Source organism: Aquarana catesbeiana, linkage group LG13 (genome assembly GCF_042186555.1).
Source record: "Aquarana catesbeiana isolate 2022-GZ linkage group LG13, ASM4218655v1, whole genome shotgun sequence".
Lineage (NCBI taxonomy): Eukaryota > Metazoa > Chordata > Amphibia > Anura > Ranidae > Aquarana > Aquarana catesbeiana.
In genome coordinates this window covers 230,568,283-230,592,880 of record NC_133336.1, presented here as the reverse complement: position 1 = coordinate 230,592,880, position 24,598 = coordinate 230,568,283, and the positions used below count along the sequence as shown (strand labels likewise).

Below are 24,598 nucleotides of genomic sequence, written 5' to 3'. Positions count from 1 at the left end.
ATTGCTCCAAGAAACACATTTTTGGCTGAATCATATTCCCAATATACAACATAAAGACCATCCAATATGGATTTACAATGCATTTCCATATTCTAAATCACGAGGAGTTTCCATTGCAATCCATAAGACTGTGCCCCATCAAATTTTGCAAATATGGAAAGGTGGAGACGGTAGATCTCTAATCCTGAAAATCTTAATATATGGGAAAATCTACACAATTATCAATCTCTACCTCCCAAATTATGATCAAGTTAAGATGGGAATACAAGCTGTGATGGAGGCAATGGAAAAAACTGAGGGAATGGTAATAATAGGAGGAGATTTTAATTTTGTCATGGATTCAAAATTAGTTACAACATCAAATAGAATTTAGAGGAATAGGGGTCAATTAAAGGAATTGAAACAACTATTAGAGAAGCATCAAATGATAGATATCTGAAGAATTCAGCACCAGAGAGTGAAAAATTATTCATACTACTCGAATATACACAATACATATCATAGAATAGATTACTTTTTAGTCAGTCAAATAGGACTAATGATGATGCCTTCTTCCGATATTGGCAATTTTCTATGGTTGGACCATGCTCCAGTATTCCTGGAATTGGCAGCGACCCAAGGTAGGAAACCTCTGGGGGCTTGGAGGTTAAATGATAACCTCCTTAAAGATGATAAATGTGAAAAGGAGATTCGGCAAACAGTAAAAGAATTCTTGCAAATCCATGAAATAGATAATACATCAATACCCATACAATGGGAAACATTGAAATGTGTATTGCAGAGATTGTTCATCAAACATGGAACCAGATTGAAAAAAGAGAAAGAGCACACAATAATGCAACTACAGGGAGAAATTTCTGTATTAGAAAATATGTATAAACAAAATCTTAACCCAGAGGACAAAATAAAATTGAATCATAAACGAACTGAACTACAAACAATGTTGGATGAACAATCCCTACAATTAAGAGACAGAAATAGAGCCTTGTTCTATCAACACTGGAATAAACCAGAAAAAGTATTAGCGAGAAACATAAAACAACAAAAACCTATAACTCCTATAAATAAAATTCAAAAGATGTCGGGGGAAATAACATATGACCCTGGGGAAATTGCTAAAACATCAAGCATATAGCAAGAAAGTGAAGGCAGGAAAGCTAATCTAGAGGAAATACGCCAATACATGGGAGAAACAGCAATACCTACCTTATCCTAAGAAACAATAGAAGAGCTAGAAAAAGACATCTCTGTAGAGGAATTACAACAAGCTATATCTGCCTTGGCCCTAGGCAAAAGCCTGGGCCCAGACGGATATATCTCAAGATTTTATAAGAAGTATCAGGATATACTCACTCCCATTTTAAGAAAGACAATTCTATATCTGATACTCAACTATTTACACCACAGAGTATGGAAGCTCATACAGTATTGATCCCTAAACCAGAAAAGGACCATATGATCTGTGGTAATTTTTGACCTATTTCTCTTACAAAATGTAGACCTACGCCTATATTCCAAGATTATCGCAAATAGATTTACAACTATTTTACCTGCACATATTAACCTGGATCAAGCTGGTTTTACAATGGGGAGGGAGGTTAGAGATAACACTGTGAAAACATGTATATTAGTAGAACATGCTAAAAAAACAGCTATTCCAGCATGCCTTTTAGCGATCGATGCTGAGAAAGCATTTGATCCAGTGGAATGGAGATTTCTGAGGGAAGCTCTAATCCAACTTGGGATAGGACCTAGGATGCTGCATAGGATCATGGCATTATACTCTAATCCTAGAGCAAAAATAAGAACGAATGGGATACTTTCAGATTATCTTAAAATATCAAATGGTACCTGAAAAGGATGCGCTTTATCTCCCTTATTGTATACGATAGTTATGGAGCATTTGACAACAGCCATCCAAAATAATAGGGATATTCAAGGAATAAAGTTAAGGGAAAGGAATACAAAATGTCAGTATATGCCGATGATATATTAATATATGTCACCTACCCAATAATGACTATTCCAAACCTTGTGAAGGAATTTAAGAAATTTGGGAATTTAAGTAATTTTAAAGTCAATTACGATAAGTCAGAGATGTTAAATATATCATTGCCAAAGAAAGATCAGGATCTTCAGGAAAATTTCCCTTTTAAATGACAAAAAGAGTCAATTAAATATTTTCGGATATATATCCCAACTGACATGACTAAATTGCAGGAATTGAATTATTCCCCAATGATACGTAAAATTTTAAAGCTACACCGAAAATATGATAAACTGGTCCACTCATGGATGGGGAGAATCAATACAGTAAAAATGGATATATTACCAAAATTGCTGTATTTATTCCAAACCATATTGTTGACCCCCCCCCCCCCAATGAATTTAATGATGCAGCTACGCAAGACTGTAAGAAGCTTTATTTGGGCCCATAAAACCCCACAAATAAGATGGGATGTATTAATTAGGACAAAAAAGGATGATGGTCTTGTTTTGCCAGATTTTTATAAAATATCTACAATCCTCATCTTTAAACAGGATTATAGACTGGTATCACAACATGGAAAATAAACAGTGGGTAATCATGGAGGAAAACATTATCGGATTGCAGCTTACATCCCTTCCATGAATTAAACCTCAGTTTAGACCAGAGAAAAAAGATTTAACCCTATTTATGATATCAACTTTAAAGATATGGGATAAGATCTTGAAAAAGGGAGATCTATCCACATTGCTGGGTCCATTGACTCCATTATTTTCGAATTTAGAATTCCCTCCAGCATTAAAAGTTAAAAACTTCCTTAAATAGAAAAGGACTGAAAATGTAAAGATAGTTCAGATCCTAGTGGATGGTAAGCTTCCAAGACTATTCGAACTGGGACCTGAACATGAACATAAATGGATGAAATATCAACAACTAGAGACCTACATTAGGACTAGTATACAACCCTCCTTATTTGATAGACAACTAACTATTTTTGAACAATTATTAATAAAGGAACAAAGACCGGCTCATAATTTATCAACTATATATAAACTCCTACTTCCTAAGGAGCCTCTAAATGAGTTAATATATATGAAGAAATGGGAGAAGGAAATGGGGTTAATGATCCCAGTGGCAGAGTGGTATAGAGCATTTTCCCTGGCACATAAAACCTCAATAGCGATCAGAAATCAAGAAAGGAAGTATCAAATTATTTTGAGATGGTATAGGACCCCAGTAGAATTATATAAGATAAATGGAAACAACTCAGAAATATGCTGGAGATGTCTGAAGGAAAGGGGGACTATGACACATATATGGCATAACTGTTCTATGGTGAAGGACTTCTGGGATAGTGTTTTTAAAATCTATCAGAAGATATCGAGTCATGAGGTACAATCAAGTGTAATTATCTCAATATTGAATATTATTCCGGGAGCTAGAAAGACAATCAAGACAGATATCCTTCACCATATGACAACAGCAGCCAAGACAATAATAGCCAGAAGAATTGCGACAAGCAAATAGTCCTACAATAGTAGAATGAATTTGTGAGATGAATGAAATACAACAAATAGAAACAAGGATAATGACTGAAGAGAAAATGAGTACCCAAAAGTTAAAAATATGGGAAGCATGGGAAAAGTTTAGGTCCTCGGCAGATATACTTAAGTATGTATGAGGGAGGGGGGAGGGAGGGATGGGTTTTTTTTTGTTTAGTTTTTCTGTTTGTTTTTTTTTTGGGAGGGGGGTGAAGATCTGGGTGTTTAGAATGAATGGAAGGAAGATAATGTAAGCGACCCTATGTAAGAGAATAGAATATAGAAAATGTTTCAATATATATCCTGAACATAGAGTCAGAGTATTTTGACGATTTTAGTAAGACATGAAAATGTATTTATGTATTTGTATTTAAAGTTGATTGAAAATAATAAAAAGAGATTAAAAACAAATGTAAAGTATAATCAGTTGAAAATATAAATAAGTATAATCATAAATGTAAAGGAATTTTCTGTAATAAAGTAATACCTCAACTGTATTCTGCAAATTGATTCAGTTAACTGAGTTCTTTTTCAAAGAAGAAGTTGCCTTCTGTCATTTGCTTGAAATGGGGAGAAGGACATTACAGAGATGTGTAGTCATGCTATAGTCAAAAGAACAGAGAAACAGGTAAAACCATGGTTATCCCTCTGGGTTAAAAAGTAAAAGAGTGAATAATAAAATCATTTTAATGGTATGAGAAGAGTGTAACAAGAGAGAAAAGCAGCCAACTGGCAGAGGAAGTGGTGACGGTGGCTGGTGGTGGAGGTTCTGGCAGTGATGGGTAGCTTAGCACTTCATACACCTCACTTAGTGGTAGGGTTTCCATGTTGGAGCCTGCTATGTACAGAACCCTCCTAGCAACCGAGTCTGTTGGTCACAGTGTGCAAGGCCTTGTAAAGCAAAGTATAGTGGCTTCCCTCTGTGCCTTCGGGCAGAATACAGATAAAGATACAGTGTGAAGAGGCAAGCTAGTGGAGTAAAGTGAGTGCTTAATGGCACATTTTAAAAATTTGAAGACATGTTCAGGTATGAATAGACTACATTGCAGGCTGAGGAGAAGACACAATCCTTCTACAGGTGTGTGGGTTTCTAGAGTTCAATTTGACCTCTGGCCTGAAGGTTCCATCAACCCACACTGAAGCTGAGTCTAAGGTAACATACAATGGCTTGTCATACTTCCTGTGGCCCCTGGAGGGCAACTGCTAACAAGATTGCTGTTTACAGCTCTTAATAGCTGAAGCTAAAATTGTTAAGTGCCTCCGTTATCAGACAAATCCAGATGTGGTTCCAGTCAAAGTGACTTGTATCAAAAAGCCTCTATCCATCTGAAGGGACTTAAGTTGAAGTAAGGAAATCCACCACGATTGAGTCTCCTAAGTGGCGGATTTCCTTACTTCAACCTAAGTCCCTTTGGATGGATAGAGGCCCTGGCTGGGTTTTGAGCCACAAGCGATATTGACATTCTGTAATAGGAGGTCAACACAAGCTGGTAAGCACGCATTCTGTAAGGTGAAGGCATTCACTAAGGATCACGTACCCTTTCTTGTGATGGACGGTGTATTTATTTCTGAAGAACTGTTTTATCACATTTGGACTTCCTTTCTTTCATTTTCTTTGCAATTTTCTTGCTCTCTTTTTTTTGGTTTATCGCAACTCTATAATGGAAAATATCCAGTCAAAGTGAGCCTTAACCCTTTGACTGTCAATGACAGTAATTTGCTGGACTTATTCTTGCATCAAACATTGGCCCCTTATTTGCCTCTATATTTTAAGAAACTAAAACAATTTAGACTGACAGTATGTGATCAAATGCACCAAAAGTTTAAAAAACTCCTAAACATCACCCTCCCCAAAAAAACCCTCTAAATACATTTTCAGGAAAATTTTGCTTTCACTTAAGCAGCAAAATGAACATAATTGACAGTCTTTGCTTAAACAATTTTAGGAAAATGTGTAACTTTGCTGAAAAACTATGTTTGCAAAAGTAACTCAACTCATCCCTACCAGCTGGAGTGTTAAAACATTTGATTGCATAAATGTGAAGTTAGTAAATGTAGTTGCAAATGTAAAGAAAACTTCACAGACACGTGTAATGTCAATAGTGTCTTTTTAGGCATTTTGTTCAATAGTCCAATAGCCAGGCTGTTTTAAAACAAAGTGTGGGTTTGAATTGATCACATTTAGCATCAACTTGAAAATAAATACAAAGTTAAAACTTCACAAAGCTTGATGTAGTAAAACAAAAGATATTAGGAATAAAAACTGTAGTAAAAGAAAGAACAGGAAACAAATTAGGTTCTTGCTTTCTCTATTGTCATAGAGGTGTCTGTTAGAACAGCTGTTAGGTGTTAGGCTGAATATAGGCCTTCAGAGTATGAAAGTGTGTGTTTGATGAAAGTGTCTCCTTCTGTGTGTGTGAAGAAGAAGTGTCAAGAAGTGTGTGTGTGTAGAAGTGTGTGTGTGAAAGTGTGTGTCTGGAGCCTCGTGTAACACTGTTTTTTATACTACAGTAAAACCTTGGTTTGCAAGCATAATTTGTTCCAGAAACATGCTTGTAATCCAAAGCACTTGTATATCAAAGCATTTTTTTACAGGGTATAAAAGAGAAGAAAGGCACCTCTAAGTGTAGCAATAAGTTGCCTAATGTTGTACTTTCCCTAAATGTAACCATATTTCTATACTTAGAGGCTCCTCTCTTCTTTTATATACTCAGTTGTGACATGACGCTACTCTTATATCAAGACATCGCTTGTATATCAAGGCAAAATTTATTAAAACATTTTGCTTGTCTTGCAAAACACTCTCAAACCAAGTTTCTCTCAAACCAAGGTTTTACTGTATTACAAATCTACAAGTCAGCAAAATTAAGCTATATCCATGTATATAATTTGAGCTAGAGGTGAAATGATCATATTAGTAATTATTCTAAATATTCACATTGCTAATAGCTGACACGTCTTTTAAACTTCTTTGATTGACAGAAACACATAACAATATTCTATAAAAAAACTGTAGTGTTGACCATCTGATAAATGGCCACTTCTTGTAATGGATACATTCTTTAAGTAACAAAGAAATTCTGTTCTGTACCAAAACTTACAAATGCATACTAAACTATAATTGAATATATATATAGCTCTCTATATATCTATATATAGATATATATCTATATCTATATATCTATATATAGATCTAGATATATATATATATATATATATATATCTAGATCTATATATATATATTTTTTTTTTTGGTCGAAGCCCTATGGCCGATACGGATATGAACAAAAAGACTTACCATAAGACTTTCAACATGAAATGGACCTGAAGTGTGCCCTGGTCTGATGGTCGATATACCAAAATAAGGGGGCATACCCTAGATTAGAAATGAATATTTTGTGAAGAGAAATGAATTTGAGAAATGCTCTGAAAACGGGATGGGAGGGTGGGTACCGCGCACAGGAAACCGACAAAGACCACAGGCGAGTGGGCTGGTTAAATACCCCCCGGGCTCCTCCCATAAATTCAGGCCACCATACTGGCCTTCCTACTTATGGTCGAAGCCCTATGGATGATACGGGTATGAACAAATAGACTTACCATAAGACTTACAACATGAAATGGACCTGAAGTGTGCCCTGGTCTGATGGTCGGTATACCAAAATAAGGGGGCAAAACCATTCAGGTAGTGGTGTAGTTTTATTAGTTTTAGCTTTATTTATTGAGCAAGTTTGGTGAATGCTTGTGCCATTTCCACCTGAGGATTGGGGATGTACCGGGCGATGTAGGCAGAGTTCCACCTGCTTAGTCTCTTAATGACGTGATCTGGGACTCATGCCGAGATGCTGCCAAAGCTGCCCCAAAGAGTGAGCGGAGTACTGACTGGGGTCAAGGTGTAGGCTGCATAGAAGAACCCCCAGGTGTTTGATGAACTGGCAGGCACTCAAGGGTTTGCCCAAAAAGGTAATAGGGTACTAGAGTTTGAGTGTTCCGGTAGGAGTGACAGTAGGCGGTTGAGTATGGTTACTGGACACCGGACGTTGTTTATTTTTTAGAGATGGATATCTATCCTGGAGCCTGATTGCTGGGTTTTGGACACTGCAAGGTGGAGGAAGCGAGCCAACTACACAGAACTTGGCCTGTGGGATTGCTGTGGGTGAACTCGCTGGGCCGCCAGAACCCGTAGTAGGCTAAGTAAATGGCTGCTTGTATGAGCAGACTGGGTAGAAGGCCAAATGGCGAACTAAAGATAGTAGACATGTCCCGGAAGATGGCAGCCTGGAATGAACGTACAGTGGACATTAAACTGGTGCTGCCAAGAAAATTGCACCAGCCTGCTGAGGAAGGACATAACAGAGCGATGCGAACCTGACTTCATCAACAAGATCGGCCTCGGACCGGTTGTCGGTGGCGAAAGCCACGGCCTGTCCTGTTCAGATATGACCCTAGAGTTGAGCGGCTGCCACGACCGGGTATAGCTTGAAGAGGGAGGAAGTCCAAGTAAACGTTGGGTTTAGGAGTATCTCTGGAGGCCATGTTCCTGTAAACTAATGGTGGTCAAAAATTGCAGCGAAGCCTGTGGAGGCTGCAGCATCTGTCACTACCTGGGGTGATAGGGGCGACAAAATGGTATAAACATTGATATACCGATCCACGTAGTACGGAACCTTCTAACATTGATAGGTCCGCTACCACCGCGGCATCTAAATTAAGGATCTGAAAGGGGTCCTGTGTCTGGGAGAGGAAGACCAGGAAGCATGACACAGATGATCGACCCTGCGGAATTACACGTTATTGCAAAATTGAGCATTCCCAAGAAAGACTGAAGCTGCTTCTTAGTACACTCCCGTGTATGGGTGAAGTCTTGGGGAACTGGCCTGATGCGGGTCAGCTTGTCAAGGGGGAGGCTGGCCTGCGTGGAGTTGTTAGTTCGAAAGAGGTTATTGTAGACCTCGGTTCCGGATTATTGAGTTTTGGAGGCCGCAAGCTGAAGGACGTAATGCTTTTATCAGCAAGTCAAGTGGTGTCTACACAGTACCTGGCTGCCAGTGCCACTAAAAGTGAATTTGTTAGGCCGTAGAAAACCGTAGAGGGCCAGGTAGATGGCTGCTTGGATGACTAGACTGCGGAACGTGTGAGGATTTTGATATGTCCCTAAAGATAGCAGTTGTGACAAGCGTTTTCCATTAGCTATGGGCTGATGCTTCTGGATGCCACGTAGAAGGAATCTTACTATATGGGCCGTAAACACAGACGGCTCTCTGGGGTCCTGTAAGGACAGGAAATGCTGGATGCTGGCTAGGTATAGCCTGATAGTGTTATGAGAAGGAGCCAGCTGCGTGTGGCAATACGATACCTGGTGCGGGATGGAACCTGAACTCAACTGACCTAAACGAGAAATGATACAGAAAATGGTGAGTGGCTCGTATGAAGATGCCACTGGAGGCAAGTGGCCAATTAAGTGCCACTGAAGAATGATGTGTGGCTGATTATGTGCCACTGGGAATGTGTTTGCAATGATTGCAAGGAGTCATGCTAAGATGCGAGCCTTGCAATGATTGCAAGAGTTATGCTTAAATACGTGCTTGCAAGGGGGTTTATGTCAATGGAGATGTATTTGCAGTGACTGAGAGAAGTCCGTATTGTCCGTTATGTTTGGATGCGTGCTTGCAACGATTGCAAGAAATTACGCTTAGATGTGTGCTTGCAACGATTGCAAGAAGTTATGCTTGGATGCATGCTTGCAATGTTTGCAAGAAGTTATGCTAAGATGCGTGTCTTGTAATGATTGTAAGAGTTGTGCTTAAATGTGTGCTTGCAACGAATGCAAGGGAGTTTATGTCGCTGGAGATGTGTTTGTAGTGACTGTGAGAAGTTCGTATTACTGCATGTGCTTGCAAAGACTGCAAGAGTAATGCCCTGTACACACGGTCGGACTTTCCGACGGAATATGTGCGATCGGAGCTTGTTGTCGGAAATTCCGACTGGGTGTGGGCTCCATCGGACTTTTTCCATTGGAATTTCCGTCACACAAAGTTTGAGAGCAGGCTATAAGATTTTCCGACAACAAAATCCGTTTACGTAAATTCTGACCGTATGTGGACAATTCTGATACACAAAGTGCCACGCATGCTCAGAATAAATTTAGAGTCGAAAGCTATTGGCTACTGCCCCATTTATAGTCCCGACGTACATGTTTTACGTCACCGCGTTCAGAACGATCAGATTTTCCGACAACTTTGTGAGACCGTATGTATGCAAAACAAGTTTGAGCCAACATCCGTCTGAAAAAATCCATGGATTTTGTTGTCGGAATGTCCGATCAATGTCCGATCGTGTGTACAGGGCATTATGCTTGGATGTGTGCTTGCAACGATTGCAGAAGTTGTAATTGGATGCGTACTTTTAACAATTGCAAGAAGTTATGCTTGAATGCATGCCTGCAGTGTTTACAAGAAGTTTATGATTGGATGCGTGTTTGCAATGATTGCAAGAAATTGTGCTTGGATGTGCTTGCAACGATTGCAAGAAGTTATGCTTGGATGTGTGCTTGCAACGATTGCAAGAAGTTATGCTTGGATGTGTGCTTGCAACGATTGCAAGAAGTTATGTTTGGATGTGTGCTTGCAACGAATGCAAGAAGTTTATGCTTGGATGCGTGCTTGCAACGATTACGGGAAGTTGTGCTTGGATGTGTGCTTGCAATGATTGGAAGAAGTTGTGATTCGATGCGTGCTTGCAATGATTGCAAGAAGTTGTGCTTGAATGTGTATGAAATTTAATCCGATATGAAACGGTTGTTAAGTGTATGAAATGAATCCTGATACGAATCGGTTGTGTGAAATTAATCTGATACAAACCGATTGTAGAGTGTATGAAAATTAATCCAATATAAAATCGGACTGTGGAGAGTATGAATATGGATCCGATATGAATCGCTGTGCCACCGATGCGACCAGATTTGAATCAAACTGTAGCATGTATGAAATTAAACCAATACAAATCATTCGTAAGTTGTATACAATGAATCCTGATACGAATCGGTTTGTAAAGTGTATGAAATGAAACCAACATGAATTGGATTGTGCGACTATAAGGGGGAATAGTAGCGAGGCCAAGGTTTTAATGAATAAATCAGGACCATGACTGAACTTCGAAGGAAGACGGGGTGTGGCTTTTTTTTTTTTTTAACTTGACTGACCTGGAGGAAAATGACAGATGACAACCGATGAAGGGTTTGACTACCTGACTTGAAAAAGTGACTTGTAACGTGTTTAATCGACAGGTGCATGAAATTAAATAAAATGAGTGAAATGATTATGCCATGATAGAGGCACGAATCTGTGTGCCGTGACTGTGCCAATGAGACCATGCCAACTGGGGCTTGCGGGGATGAATTGATGCCTGACGGATGCCCTGGACTTGAATCGGGGCGTGGCATGTGACAACGAAATGAATGAAATGTTTGTCTTAGAGTGAAATGAATGAAAATGTTTCACCATGACAGAGGCACGAATCTGTCGTGCCACAGCTGCGACTGACAGAGAACCAGACTCTGGAGCATGTACTGAAATGTGGCAAAAAGAAAAAACATTAGTGCACACTGGATCGAATTGGTGCATCACGGATGCGCCTGGATTTGAATCGGAGCACGGTACGTAACAGTGAAATGTTTTCCCTGACAGAGGCACGAATCGGTCGTGCCGTGACAGCGAACAAAGCTCTGGTGCAGGTGCTGGATGAGGCCGAAACACATGGTACAGCCCCCTTGTGATGTCACGGATCAGAGCATGCTGGGTTGGTGATGTCACAAGGGGGCGAAGCCACAGGTGATGTCACCAGGTGGCCCCGCCCCTTACCTATATAAGAACTGTCAAACGGCAAGCCAGGCGGTTTGGCTTAGTTCACAGTGGAGCATTTTTTTTTCTTTTTCGGGCTCGGTGGTGGCAGGGGACATTGTAATTGTTATTTTTTTACATTTTTAAAATTTTTCTATTGCCTGCAATTGTATTGTATTGCTGGCAATTTAAATGTCATTTCATGCAATTTTTTTTCTTTATAAATTTAATTTTTGCTACAGCAGGTTCTATACACATTACAGACGCAACACTTTATTACAGGTAGACTAAGGAGAAACCCCCCAGGCACTATATTTAAAGTAATTTTTTGTTTTATTGTTGCACTTTATGCATCATTAAAATAATTTCTCCTGATTAAAATTAGCATTGATACATGTCCCCCAGGGCAGTACCAGGGCCCCATACCCTTTTTATGGCCAATTACATGCATATAAGCTTTCGAAATGGGGACTTTTGATTTTTCAAGTTCGGGTCCCATAGACTTTAATAGGGTTTGCTGTTTGGGTCAGAACTTTTTCTCTGTTCGGGAGTTCTGGTGTGAACCAAACAAGGGGGGGTTCAGCCCAACTTTACTGGGTACAAGGCCAGCATTGTCCTCCCTAAAATGTAACATGAGTTTTGTTTAGACTGTCATATCAAATAAGCCAGAAATGACAACTGATTGGCTATAGTTATTACACCTACTTCGTTTTCACGGCATTGGTTGTTAACTCTTGTAAAATGTCTATAAATAACACTCAGGAAGTGAGAAGACAGTAAAAACATTTGATTCTCAGAAAGACCGTCACACCTTTCAGGTCCTGGCTGCCATGTCTGCCTACCTCGCCATCGTGTTCTTGTGTAAGTAGAATGGTTTTTATTCTTTATATTATCTGAGTATTGGTTGAGTGTCTTTTTCTTTGTGATTATGTGGAATACACAAATCATCTAATTTCTATGAACCTGTTGGAGGCTCCACATAAGATACGCTGATTACGTTTGTATCTGTTGATGAGTGCTGCTTTATAAGTATTGATTGTAAGCTCTGTTTGAGATCTTGTCACACAGACTGGAAGGCTCCCATTCACAGGGGTATGTGTCCTCATTCTTCTGCTAAGTATCCCTTGTCTCATGTCATCAAAATATTGTATTAAGATATATCCCCTTTCCCAGTAGATCCCAGTCTAGTCTCTCCATCCCTCAGCTTATACAGCTTTTGAGGGGTGGGGGTCCGATCCCTTCACAAGGGAGCTTAATGAGGGTGCCTGGTTTAGGGACAAGGTGAATACATAATTCAAAGTCTGATAGCTGTTTGATTTGAACTGAATAGGGGTGAAGAGGAAGTCGATGATAAAAAAAAGTGCTTCATAAAAGTGATGGTGGTGGGTTGGATGGTGAATGCATAATGCATAAAAGACGAGTCTTAGTAAGAAGGTTATGATGGAAGTATGGAAGGATCTGAAGGGTAAACTAACATGTCCAATCACTGTTATAAGGGGGCTTATGGGGTGAATATGAGGGCAGTTGATGCCTACACTATTGTGCAGTGGCTACATAAGATCTGATTGCTTAATCCAACCTCACCAAACCATGATTTAATTTTTCCATGTGTATTTGTGAAGAAAGAGTGACAGTTCCAATGTTCCTTTGACTTGAGAAAATTGGGATCATAACAATATTCTTGTTAGAATTGTATATATTTTCACTGAAATTGGAAGAGAAGAAAATGACTGAAACACATAATGTCATGTACTGTACATAATATTTTCTAAATAGTGCATTTTTTATTTTCAGCTTTAAACATGGGAAAATCTGGTGAGTACAGAACTAAAACCGATACCATAAATATCACTAATAATATAAAAAATATCCATGTGAGCCTAAAGTTTTCTGAGTAATCTATGTGAAGGGGTTTGGGTCATTGATTACCATTTTCTAAAAGTCTTTTCAAAATCAGCGCGGGTTAGCCAAAATTTGCACACATTTGAAGTTAAACTTTTGTTTGAATATATCACAGAAATGCTTGTTGGAAAGGTCCATAGTACTGAGATTTTATTTTTGGTTGAACTTAAATACAGCTAAATTTCAAATTTGATAGAATTTCTAAGGAATTAGATTTTTGAATGCATTGAAGTCAATGGGAAACCTAGACGAGCAAGACATCCTAATGATGTGGGAAGTTGGGCACAGTTGTGGGGGATCATTGCAACATATAAGGCCAGCTTAGACTAGCAGTAGAACTAATCTTATAAAGTGTTTGCTTTTTTATTGACACAATTTTGTTTCCTTTTTTACCAAGACGTTGTCCTGTGGCTTGTGTCTTTGTATTTGGTCCTGTTGGTCCTGTCAGTAAACTGTGGTACTTCTAGACAATTTTTACTTATCCATAGGTGAGAGCTTTAGCTATAACTATAAGAAGCCTTTCTGTGGTTTGTGTCTCTTTATTTAGGTTTGTAGATGTTTAATGCCAAGGTGTCTGTCTCCAGTCAAAGACAAGAAAAAGCCTTTTTTCTAGCAAAATTTTTTTGGGGGATACAACTAGTACTGCTTGATCAAAACCAATCATTATTACATACATAGACCAGGGTGGTGTTTGCTAAATGTTGAACCACATTGTGGTGGGTGGGAATTGGCCATAATGTGCAAGAGGCTTCTTTGGCAGTATGATCGGCATACTACCGAGGCAGCCCCCCCCCATCGATTTCTGGTCTGTGATCTCCCTCTTTGCTCCTTCCCCATAGCAGATATCTTCACTGGTTATCCCTAAGGTTCAGCCATCTTGGTAAGCTGCCTAGGATGATGTAACTCCCAGTCATGTGCATATGAGTTAAGCCAGCTGGTTCAGCAGGAACTGGATGAATTCTGATCTATTTATGGGTAGGCTGGTTGTCAGAAGTTGATCTATCGATCAACCAGCCTGTCAAGTTTTTTTCATTTGATCACTACCAGCAGCTATAGCATGTGTGGCTCATCGTACAATAGACATGTGTGATTAGTTTAGTACAAATCGAAAATTCGGACGAATTTCCATAAATTCGTACATTCGGGAGGATCCGAAATACAAATTGCTATGCTTCCGAATTTTGTATGAAATATGACATTTTGTTTATGAATTTTGGATTCAATTTCTGTTACAACGGAAACATGACTGGTGTTTTGTTGGCCAATCAGAGGTTTTCTTCTGCTGCTGAGTGAGGGTTGGGAAAATGACCTTTTTTAATATGGGAGTGGGAGACTGGTACTGGTGATCGATGGGAGATTCAGAATCGGACAAAATAAGAATGTTCGTTAATTGCGATTATTCGTTATAATGAAGTTAAAAAACCCAGAAAGTCAGCACAGGGATGGTGGGAGCCCCTCATAATAAATTCATCACAACGAACATTTGTAATTGTTATGAAAAGTTAACAAACCTAAAAGTTAAAAACCCAGAAAGTCAGCACAGCACAGGGATGGTGGGAGCCCCTCATAATGATACATTTATCATAACGAACATTCATAATTGTTACGAAAAGTCAACGAACCTAACGAAAATTCGTATTTCGTACAAATGCAAATTGAATTTCAGACACGAATTACGAAATACGAATTAATTCTCATACGAAATGGAAAGGAACGGAACTACACAAATTTATTGATGGCGTACATGTGTATCGTACAATCAGAAGACAATTGCAAAAATAATCTTATATGAAAGAAAAGACATGTAGCACTACCCCCACAGGAGCCACTGTAATTTAACTGGTTCTTTACCAAGTGCAGAAGCATCCAGACACACAGCAATGGTTCATTCACACTGGCTCATTAAACAGTCTAGAGATGTCTTTTTGTGAATAAGGTGATATGAGATACTCCAGAAACACTGAATGATAGCAGGAGGACACTTCACTTTGCTAAGCCTCTCTCAATAGTCTTATTGCAGGAGCAAAAAAAGATCTCGGTTAGAGCTACCACTGCACTTTCACCAAAAGGAATACAGCATACAGTCACTAAGAGCTGAGCTTAGATCAGTACTCATAGTGTGAAAGGATCACCAGATGCCTCCCTCCTGCCTCCACCAGACACTCTACAGTGAGGGAGAGGTTAATTGTCACAATGCCACAAGACAGCTAGACCCTTTCAACTTGCACCAAGCACTCTTCAGTGAGCTCTTCAGACCAGATCCTTGATTAGCTCTAGAAAATGCAGCAAAATTCCAGCAATCTGCCCAAAGGGGAAGAGCCCCTCAGGCTCAGGACTCCTCCTGCAGGACTAGAACCAGGACTAGAACCAGGACTAGAACCAGGACAATAACTAGGGCTTAGACAAGGGCTGCTCCAGGCCCTCCAACTATTTGTGCGCTCTTCGGCCACCTAATAAATATTCAGACTGCTCATTTGACTTTCCATTTCACTCTGATTCTAGAATCCTCCAGAATACAGGGATGAACAATCAAACCTGCAGCCTTTGAAACACAGAACAGCCCCAAACAATCAACAACTTCTCCACAGATTACAGAGGAGCCAAAATAACTACATTTCCCTAACCTAGCAATCTCAATGTGGTTCATTTACTAAAACTGGAGAGTGCAAAATATGGTGCAGCTCTGCATAGAAACCAATCAACTTCCATTTTTTTTTTTTTTTTGTCAAAGCTTTTTTTTTTTTTTTTTTTTTTTTTAAAGATATTTTTATTGATTTTAGGTTCAGCACAAACCAACAAACACAAAACAGTCACAAATAAAAATATAAAAACAAAACACACACGAGTATCTAATCCATTAAGCATACAAAAGTGGTATCCAATCTGTAATTAGATCACACAAATCATCGTAGGCAATTCATTTCAAGAGGGCTGAGATAGTGGTAATAATAACAATCAGATATAGGCACCTTTGCACGACATAACCATATTAAAGGACCTGGTATTGAAGGTCCATGTGGCACGGCCCATCAATGATCAATTGTATTCAAATTTGAGAGAGAGTTAGCGGACTAGCCAACCATTTACCCCAAATTTTATGAAAGGTTTTATTTTGTTTGCGAATTTCAAAGGTTAATTTGTATAATGGAATGGAGTCATTGATAAGTTTTAACCAGAGGGACTTCAAAGAGGTCTGTGCACCTTTTCAGGACAGTAGAATAGATTTTTTAACATAAAAATAAAGTATACAGAGCAATCTCTTGGAATGTGATGATATGTGTAAATCTCCAAATACTCCCAACAGGCAGTTCTTAGGGTGAATTATGTTAGGAAGGCCCAGCACAGTCGAAATAAAGGCACCCACTTCCTCCCAGAAGTCACTAATTATCGGGCATGACCAAAAGCAATGTAAGAAGTCTGCCTCTTGGCCACAGCCTCGGAAACAGACAGCTGATGGTAAGAGACCCATTTTATACAGTCTGGCCGGGGTGAGGTGGGTCTGATGAAAAATTTGAACTTGTATGATACGGTCTTGGGAGGAAATGAAAGAGGTTTTATATGTGTCGCTAAATTCTGACCAATCCTCATTTACCATAGAAATATCCGATGAATCCCACTTCTCCTGTGCTTTGTGAAACCTAGGGTTAAAGTCAGTCATTAAGGCTGCATAGTAAGTGGAAACTAATTTAGAGGGTTCTGGTTGCCTAAGTAGTCTTTCCAGTGGAGGCAGATCAGTGATATCATCTAAGGTACCAAATTGAGCATGTATGGCATGTCTGAGTTGATAATAATAATAAAATAAGTGTGATCTTGGTAAGTCAAAGTCCCTGCTCAACTGAGAGAAAGTTTTAAAGCCCTGTGTAGTATATAAATGACACAGATATTTAACCCCTTTTGAATACCAGCGGTTGGCATCTGGAAAAGAGTATAATTCTTGCAGATTGGGATTAAACCACAAGGGGTTTTTAGGGGATTTCAGCCAGGAATGTTTCAATATTTTTGTGGTAATGTATTTAAACAGTGAAAGGGAGACTGAGAGTAGAGAGGTTCCAGGGAGGTCCGGGACCTGGCCTCTATATATTATGTTATGCAGAGTTTCAAGGGAAGATGCGATAGCCCCCTCTGTGGCTGTACAGGCATTAGCTGGATCTGGGTTCATCCAGTCATGTATGTGCACCAGTTGGGATGCCATATAGTAAAGGAAAAAATTAGGGAATGCTAGACCTGCCAGATGAGCTGGTAGTCTCAGAGTCTCAAGTGCCACTTTGGGGGATCCACCCTTCCACAAGAAAGTAGTACATATCATATCTATGCGTTTGAAAGTAGCTTTTGATATTTTACATGGGGAATTAGTAAGGATATAAAGCAATCTGGGTAAATTAATCATTTTAAGAATATTGGCCCTCCCCTCGAGGTCTAAAGGCAAATCCATCCATTGTCTAGTTTGTTCCTGGAGGCGGGTCAGCAAAGGATCAAGATTATTAGTGGCATATAGAGATAAGGCAGCCTGAACCAACACTCCAAGATATCTAAAAGAAGACACCACCTGAAGCTTGGAGTCCGGGTGTACCTGAGGAGGGTTATTCACATCCAAGGGAAAAAGACTGGACTTGTCCCAATTAACCCGGAATCCAGAGTAGACCCCAAAGGTGTTGACCTCCTCCAGCAAAGCCTGCAGAGACTCATTTGCATCTGCCAGGTACACCAGTGTGTCATCTGCATAAAGGGAAATGCGCTCCTCTATATTTGCAATTGGGAGTCCTTTAATTGTAGGGAAGGAGCGAATGCGAACTGCAAGCGGCTCCATGGACAGGGCAAACAACAGGGGCGACAATGGGCACCCCTGTCGAGTGCCCCTAGTGATTGGAAAGGGATCAGTGATAGATGAATTAACCCTTATCCTAGCCGTTGGGGATGTGTATAGAAGTTTTATCCATGCTACCACCCGGGGACCGAAACCATACTTCTGTAACACCTGAAAAAGGTACGGCCATTCCACACTGTCAAATGCTTTACAGGTGTCTAAGGACACAATAACACGTGTAGAAGGGCAGTCATGTGGATATTGCAAGTTGTGGAACAGTCTGCGAATGTTCATTCTTGTAGACCTACCAGGGATAAATCCACCCTGGTCACTATTAACCAAGGATGTAACCACAGCATTTAGACGGTTTGCTAATATTTTGGCCAGAATCTTAACGTCCACATTTATGAGAGAAATTGGACGATAAGATTCACAGTTAAGTGGGTCCTTTCGGGGCTTTAATAGGAGTACTATCAAAGCTTCCCTCATCGATGGGGGGAGGATCCCAGTCTCTAGGGCTTTGTTATAGGTTCGGAGAAGGAAGGGGGATAGAAGGTCCTTGAACTTAGCATACCATTCAGTCGGGAAACCATAAGGTCCAGGAGTCTTATGTGCAGGCATTTTGGAGACCGCTGCAGCAATCTCCTCGACCGTGATAGGCTCCTCCAACATGTCCCGTCCCTCATCTGACAAGGAGGGAAGAGATATGTCAGCCAAATAGTCAGACAACTGGGAGTCATCATAGTCAACCCTGGAAGTGTACAACTTTCTGTAAAAGCATAGAAAAGAGTCTAGGATATCTCCTGGGTTGTCACTAATAGTACCTTGAGTAGTAAGGATACGTGGTATAGAAATGGGGGAATGGTCAGGTCTGGTCAGGTATGCCAAGAGACGTCCTGCTTTATTACCATATTCAAATGACTTTTGGGAAACATACAACATGCGTTTTTGTGTGTGATCTAGCAGACGGAGTTCATATTCCCTACGGCTCTGTAACCATGTCTCCCTAGTGTCAGAGGCAGGGTTAGAGGCATAAGCAGATTCCGCACATACCATAGCATTTTCTAATTCCTCAGTGCGCGTCTGATTATTTTTACATAAAATCCCCGTAATAGACATAAAGGTACCTCTCAATGTAGACTTGAATGCGTCCCACTCCGTGGAGGGATCTACTTTATCTAAATTATGCTTCCAGTAATTAGAAATACTCATCCTACACTCACCCTGTACCATCTCGTCTTCCAGCCAGTACGAGTTCAGGCGCCATAAGGCAGGGGCATGATCTGAAACTCCCCTGGGCAGATATGAGACGGCGGAGACAACAGGACGGGTCTCCGACGGCGCAAATGCCATGTCCAGCCTAGACATAGTATGGAAGGAATCCGAATGACAGGAAAATTGGCGTTCATCTGGATGTTTCCATCGCCATACCTCAGTCAGACCATGGACCTGGGCCCAGTCAACAAAAGAGGGAAAAGACCTGCCTCCCCCACCCAGGCGGTCCACTGTTGGGTCCAAGACTGCGTTAAAATCCCCTACATAAAGCAAAGGGCCTGGAGGCCTATTTAGTAGTTGGAGGGATAATTTAGAGAGTACTTCCACTGAGAATGGGGGGGGGAATATAAATATTCACCAACGTGAAGGTTATAGTAGAAATTCGTAACCTCCTCTCTGGGTCTGTTTTAACGCTGAGCATCTCAGCTGGAAGGGATTTAGACAAAAGTATAGATACACCCCTTGAATAATTAGTGTGAGTAGCATGGTATAGCTTAGATAGCCATGGGCGCTTTAGGGCCCTTGTCCTAGAACCCGTCAGGTGAGTCTCCTGGAGGCAAATAATGTGAGGGTGACATTTTTTTAACACAGAAAAAAACAAGGATCTTTTCTGAGGTGCATTCAGGCCTCTAGTGTTCCAGGAGACTATCCTAAGGGATTGTGCGATAATGGAACATGTAATAATAAAGAAGCATAAGTAAACCTTTGAATTAGTATCCATATAAGTGAATAAGCTGCGCCACCTGAAGCACACACAAGCACATGACAAAAAAGTGCGTGGGTCTGCTTGTAGGATAGTATGGACCAGAAAAAAAAAAATTGTTTTAGAAAAAAAATAAAACATATAAATGACAGCAGAGGCATTAATAAACCACTATAAGTGGTGACCTGGTATGCTCTTGATGACTCTCTGTTAGCAAATGGTATAGGTGTGAAAAAGAAATAAAAAGAAAAAAAAAAGGAAAAAACTAAAAAAGAAAAAAAAACCCAACAACCGCTCCCTTTAAACTTTTGTGCCCCCCACCCTGCTCAGCCATCCCAAACATAGCAAGCTTTGGATCCCTAAACTGAAAGTCCTTCCTAATTAGAAAACTGCGGAAGTCAAAAACTGTACCGTGGCCTCGCCACAAGCTGGTAATAGGGTAGCGTGGGGTCTGGTGAGGCTCCCAACTAATGACCGAGGAAAGAAAAAAACAAAAATTTCCCCCAATAGACGTGTCCTGTTGGAGGATACATGAGCTGTTTGTTCATGTGGAAAAAGTTGTCCGGATGATTACTCTAGTGTGCAGGTTACCATGGGCTGCAAACCGTACCAATGCAGGGTGGAATGTAGAGATGAAGGTCAGGGGAAAATGAAAAGACATGCAGAATGTTGACACTGTAGCTTGCGTAGCAGGGTGTAGATCTCTCCTTGCATGATAATGGTGACTTCAGTCTCCTCTGCTTCTGTGTGCTGCACCATAGTGATCATTCAGCCACTTCATGGCCTCATGGGGTTGGTATAGAAATGGGCTTTACCATCATGAATAATGCGCAATTTGGCAGGGAAGAGCATGGCGTAGGAGAGGCCTTCCGTGCGCAATCTAGACTTCACTGCTGAGAAGGAGATCCGCTGGCGTTGAACTTCAGCAGAAAAGTCTGGATAAACAGAAATATTATTGCCATTAAATGTGAGCGGGCCTTTTTCTCGTGCCAGGCGTAGGATGGCCACTTTATCTTGAAAATTGAGGATGCGTGCAATGATGGAACGTGGTGGGGAACCCACTGGAGGAGGACGAGGAGGAGTGCGGTGCGCACGCTCTATAACATGTGAGAATGAGGGTGCGTCTTTACCAAAAATGACCCGCAGCCATGAATAAAGAAACTTTTCAGGATGGGAACCTTCCATGCATTCCGGAAATCCCACAAATCTGAGATTGTTCCTGCGAGAGCGATTTTCCAAATCATCGATTTTGGCACGCAGTGCCGCCATCTCGCTTGTAGTATCACGTATGGTAACAGACATGGGGTGCACAGTATCTTCTAATGTACTGATCTGTTCCTCAGCATCTCCTGTGCAGTCCATGAGGTTCTGGACATCTTGTTTCAATAAAGAAAAGTCCATACGGATAGAAGCTATTTGAGTGGAGAGGGAGGCCTTGCAATCCTGGATAGCCAGCATAATAGTAGGTAATGTAGGCTCAGCAGGGGGAGAATCCATAGCCTGGCTAAACTCAGCAGATTGCTGTGATTCTTGTGCCTGCAGGGGTTCGGTATGTGTGAGGAATATAGCAGGAATTGATGCACTCACCCCTGTTACAGAGTACTGGATGGCTGAGGAGGAGGGCGGCAGCGTGTTTGAGTACCCTGCATGTGTCTCACGCCATTTTGCCTCCGGAACCACACCAGTTGTCCCGCCGTGTGTGAGGGCCACGGCAGCCTGTATTTCACCATGTCTGCCAGTCTGGTGGGTGCCCACAGCCGTGGGGAACAGAATGATACCTTTCACAAGGATTTAGGACCAAGGATAAGTGCAGGATGGTCGTCGAGAGCCGAAGCTGTGTGTCTATGCGACTGCTCTCTTCCCCATCTGGCCACGCCCCCCTTTTTTTGTCAAAGCTTAATTGAACAAGCCGAAGTTAAAAGCTGATTGGCTACTAGGCACAACTGCAGCAGATTTTGCACTCTCCAGTTTTAATAAATCAACCCCACAGAGTCTGTTCTACCTTAAAAGCCTTCCTTCTAGAAAGGTGTGTTTAAAACACTTTATTTCCACTTTAAGAGAAAGGGAGTTGTCAGCTTTCAGATATGTGTGAACAAGACCAAAATAGACCAGAAAAAGGCAACAATGTTAATGATCCATCCAGCATTTAGAATGATATATTTCGTTTTTTTCCTCTAGAATTTTATAAAGGAAGTAACACAATCAAGTAAATCTGAAGCCATAACCTTTTTTTTTTTTTTTTAGATAGGTAGGGAAGGGTTTAAATCTCTATCTTTTTCCTGCCATCTGTGTCTCACTGGAGAGATTTTTCTCCTTGTCCCGTAGACATAACAGGAAGTGAGAGGAAATCTCCCCCAGTAGAGGAATTCTTGTTTAGATGGTTGTCACCAGAAAGTAGCCTTTTTAAAAAAATCCTCTCTTTCTGCTCAAAATTTTAGGTATCCCCTCACTTGCTATCTCAGTGACAATGGTTTCAAAATTAAATCGGGCACCTACAACCCCTACAAAAAAACCTCCACCACTACACACATGCAAACATAAAGGTATCTATTGGGGGCACCTACACATGGAAATGTAAATTGCACTACAGTCATTACATATCGCCATGCACACTGGGGTGAGATCAATATTTTTCGGCACATTATTCATGGTTAGAGTAAATAGGTAAAGTAAGGAACTAATCCCTTTAAGGCCAAAAAAATCATAACATTTTCAATATTTGTGCTAAACATCTACTTTAGTTGGATCAACCAAATCAGTGTTGCCAACCGCCCGTTAATTTACGGGCAGCCCGTAAAAAGCACCCCATTTTCGGGGCGCCCGTGAATGCCCGTTAGGGGCAGCCGGTGCCCGTAAAAAATATGGCTGCGGGCCGGCCATGCAACTGCGCATGCGCCGTTCCGAAGCCTGCAGGACTCGGGAAATATCGTACGAGCTCGGCAGGCCGGCGCATGCGCAGTAATGTAATGACGCCGCCTGGCGCCATTTTTGAACAGAAGCCGCCGGCCGCCGCTCGTTCTTCAGTTCTCGGCGGTTCAGCGGGGGGGAGCAGGAGGAGCCATGTTACCGGGCCCGGCCACGGCAGGACGTCAGTGAGTGAGTGAGTGACAGAAGTAAAAGCCTCTGACCATCTCCTGTGCTCGCAGCCTCTGCTCTGACCATGATCTCCTGTGCCCACAGCCTCTGCTCTGACCATCTCCTGTGCCCACAGCCTCTGCTCTGACCATCTCCTGTGCCCACAGCCTCTGACCATCTCCTGTGCTCGCAGCCTCTGACCATCTCCTGTGCCCGCCCCGCAGCCTCTGACCATCTCCTGTGCCCGCAGCCTCTGACCATCTCCTGTGCCCGCAGTCTCTGACCATCTCCTGTGCCCGCAGTCTCTGACCATCTCCTGTGCCCGCAGTCTCTGACCATCTCCTGTGCCCGCAGCCTCTGACCATCTCCTGTGCCCGCAGCCTCTGACCATCTCCTGTGCCCGCAGCCTCTGACCATCTCCTGTGCTCGCAGCCTCTGACCATCTCCTGTGCTCGCAGCCTCTGACCATCTCCTGTGCTCGCAGCCTCTGACCATCTCCTGTGCCCACAGCCTCTGACCATCTCCTGTGCCCACAGCCTCTGCTCTGACCATCTCCTGTGCCCACAGCCTCTGCTCTGACCATCTCCTGTGCCCACAGCCTCTGCTCTGACCATCTCCTGTGCCCACAGCCTTTGCTCTGACCATCTCCTGTGCCCGCAGCCTCTGACCATCTCCTGTGCCCGCAGCCTCTGACCATCTCCTGTGCCCGCAGCCTCTGACCATCTCCTGTGCCCGCAGCCTCTGACCATCTCCTGTGCCCGCAGTCTCTGACCATCTCCTGTGCCCGCAGTCTCTGACCATCTCCTGTGCCCGCAGTCTCTGACCATCTCCTGTGCCCGCAGTCTCTGACCATCTCCTGTGCCCGCAGTCTCTGACCATCTCCTGTGCCCGCAGTCTCTGACCATCTCCTGTGCCCGCAGTCTCTGACCATCTCCTGTGCCCGCAGTCTCTGACCATCTCCTGTGCCCGCAGCCTCTGACCATCTCCTGTGCCCGCAGCCTCTGACCATCTCCTGTGCCCGCAGCCTCTGACCATCTCCTGTGCCCGCAGCCTCTGACCATCTCCTGTGCCCGCAGCCTCTGACCATCTCCTGTGCCCGCAGCCTCTGACCATCTCCTGTGCCCACAGCCTCTGACCATCTCCTGCCCGCAGCCTCTGACCATCTCCTGTCCGCAGCCTCTGACTTATTCCTACATCATGTCTGCAGTCTCTGAGGGGGAGTCGGGAAAGGAGTCAAGAGTGGGAGCGCCGCCGGGATCATGGGGTCACGGGAGAAGGCAGACGTGTGTGGACTGTGGAGAGGAGACCATAGGAAAACCAGAACCACCAAGCTGGAGCCATCTGACTGAGCCCTGCACGATGCACCTGAGAGGAGGTCAGTGACAGCACCGCCAGGCCAGTCTAGGGGGGTTGCTGATGTAAGGGGGAGTGAATACAATAATGTAAGGGGCACTGATATAAAGGTTTCCCCCT

The 24,598-nt window shown here is 42.1% G+C and overlaps 1 protein-coding gene across 1 annotated transcript in view; it reads left to right on the top strand.

Annotated features, from left to right (window-relative positions):
• The first annotated feature begins 10,458 nt into the window (after window positions 1–10,458).
• LOC141116699 (low affinity immunoglobulin gamma Fc region receptor III-like) overlaps window positions 10,459–24,598 on the top strand; it is a 43,433-nt gene continuing 29,293 nt past the window's right edge. Inside the window, exon 1 of the mRNA XM_073609091.1 lies at window positions 10,459–10,537. Coding sequence (XP_073465192.1) covers window positions 10,459–10,537 — 79 coding nt within the window. The remainder of the gene's footprint in view (window positions 10,538–24,598) is intronic.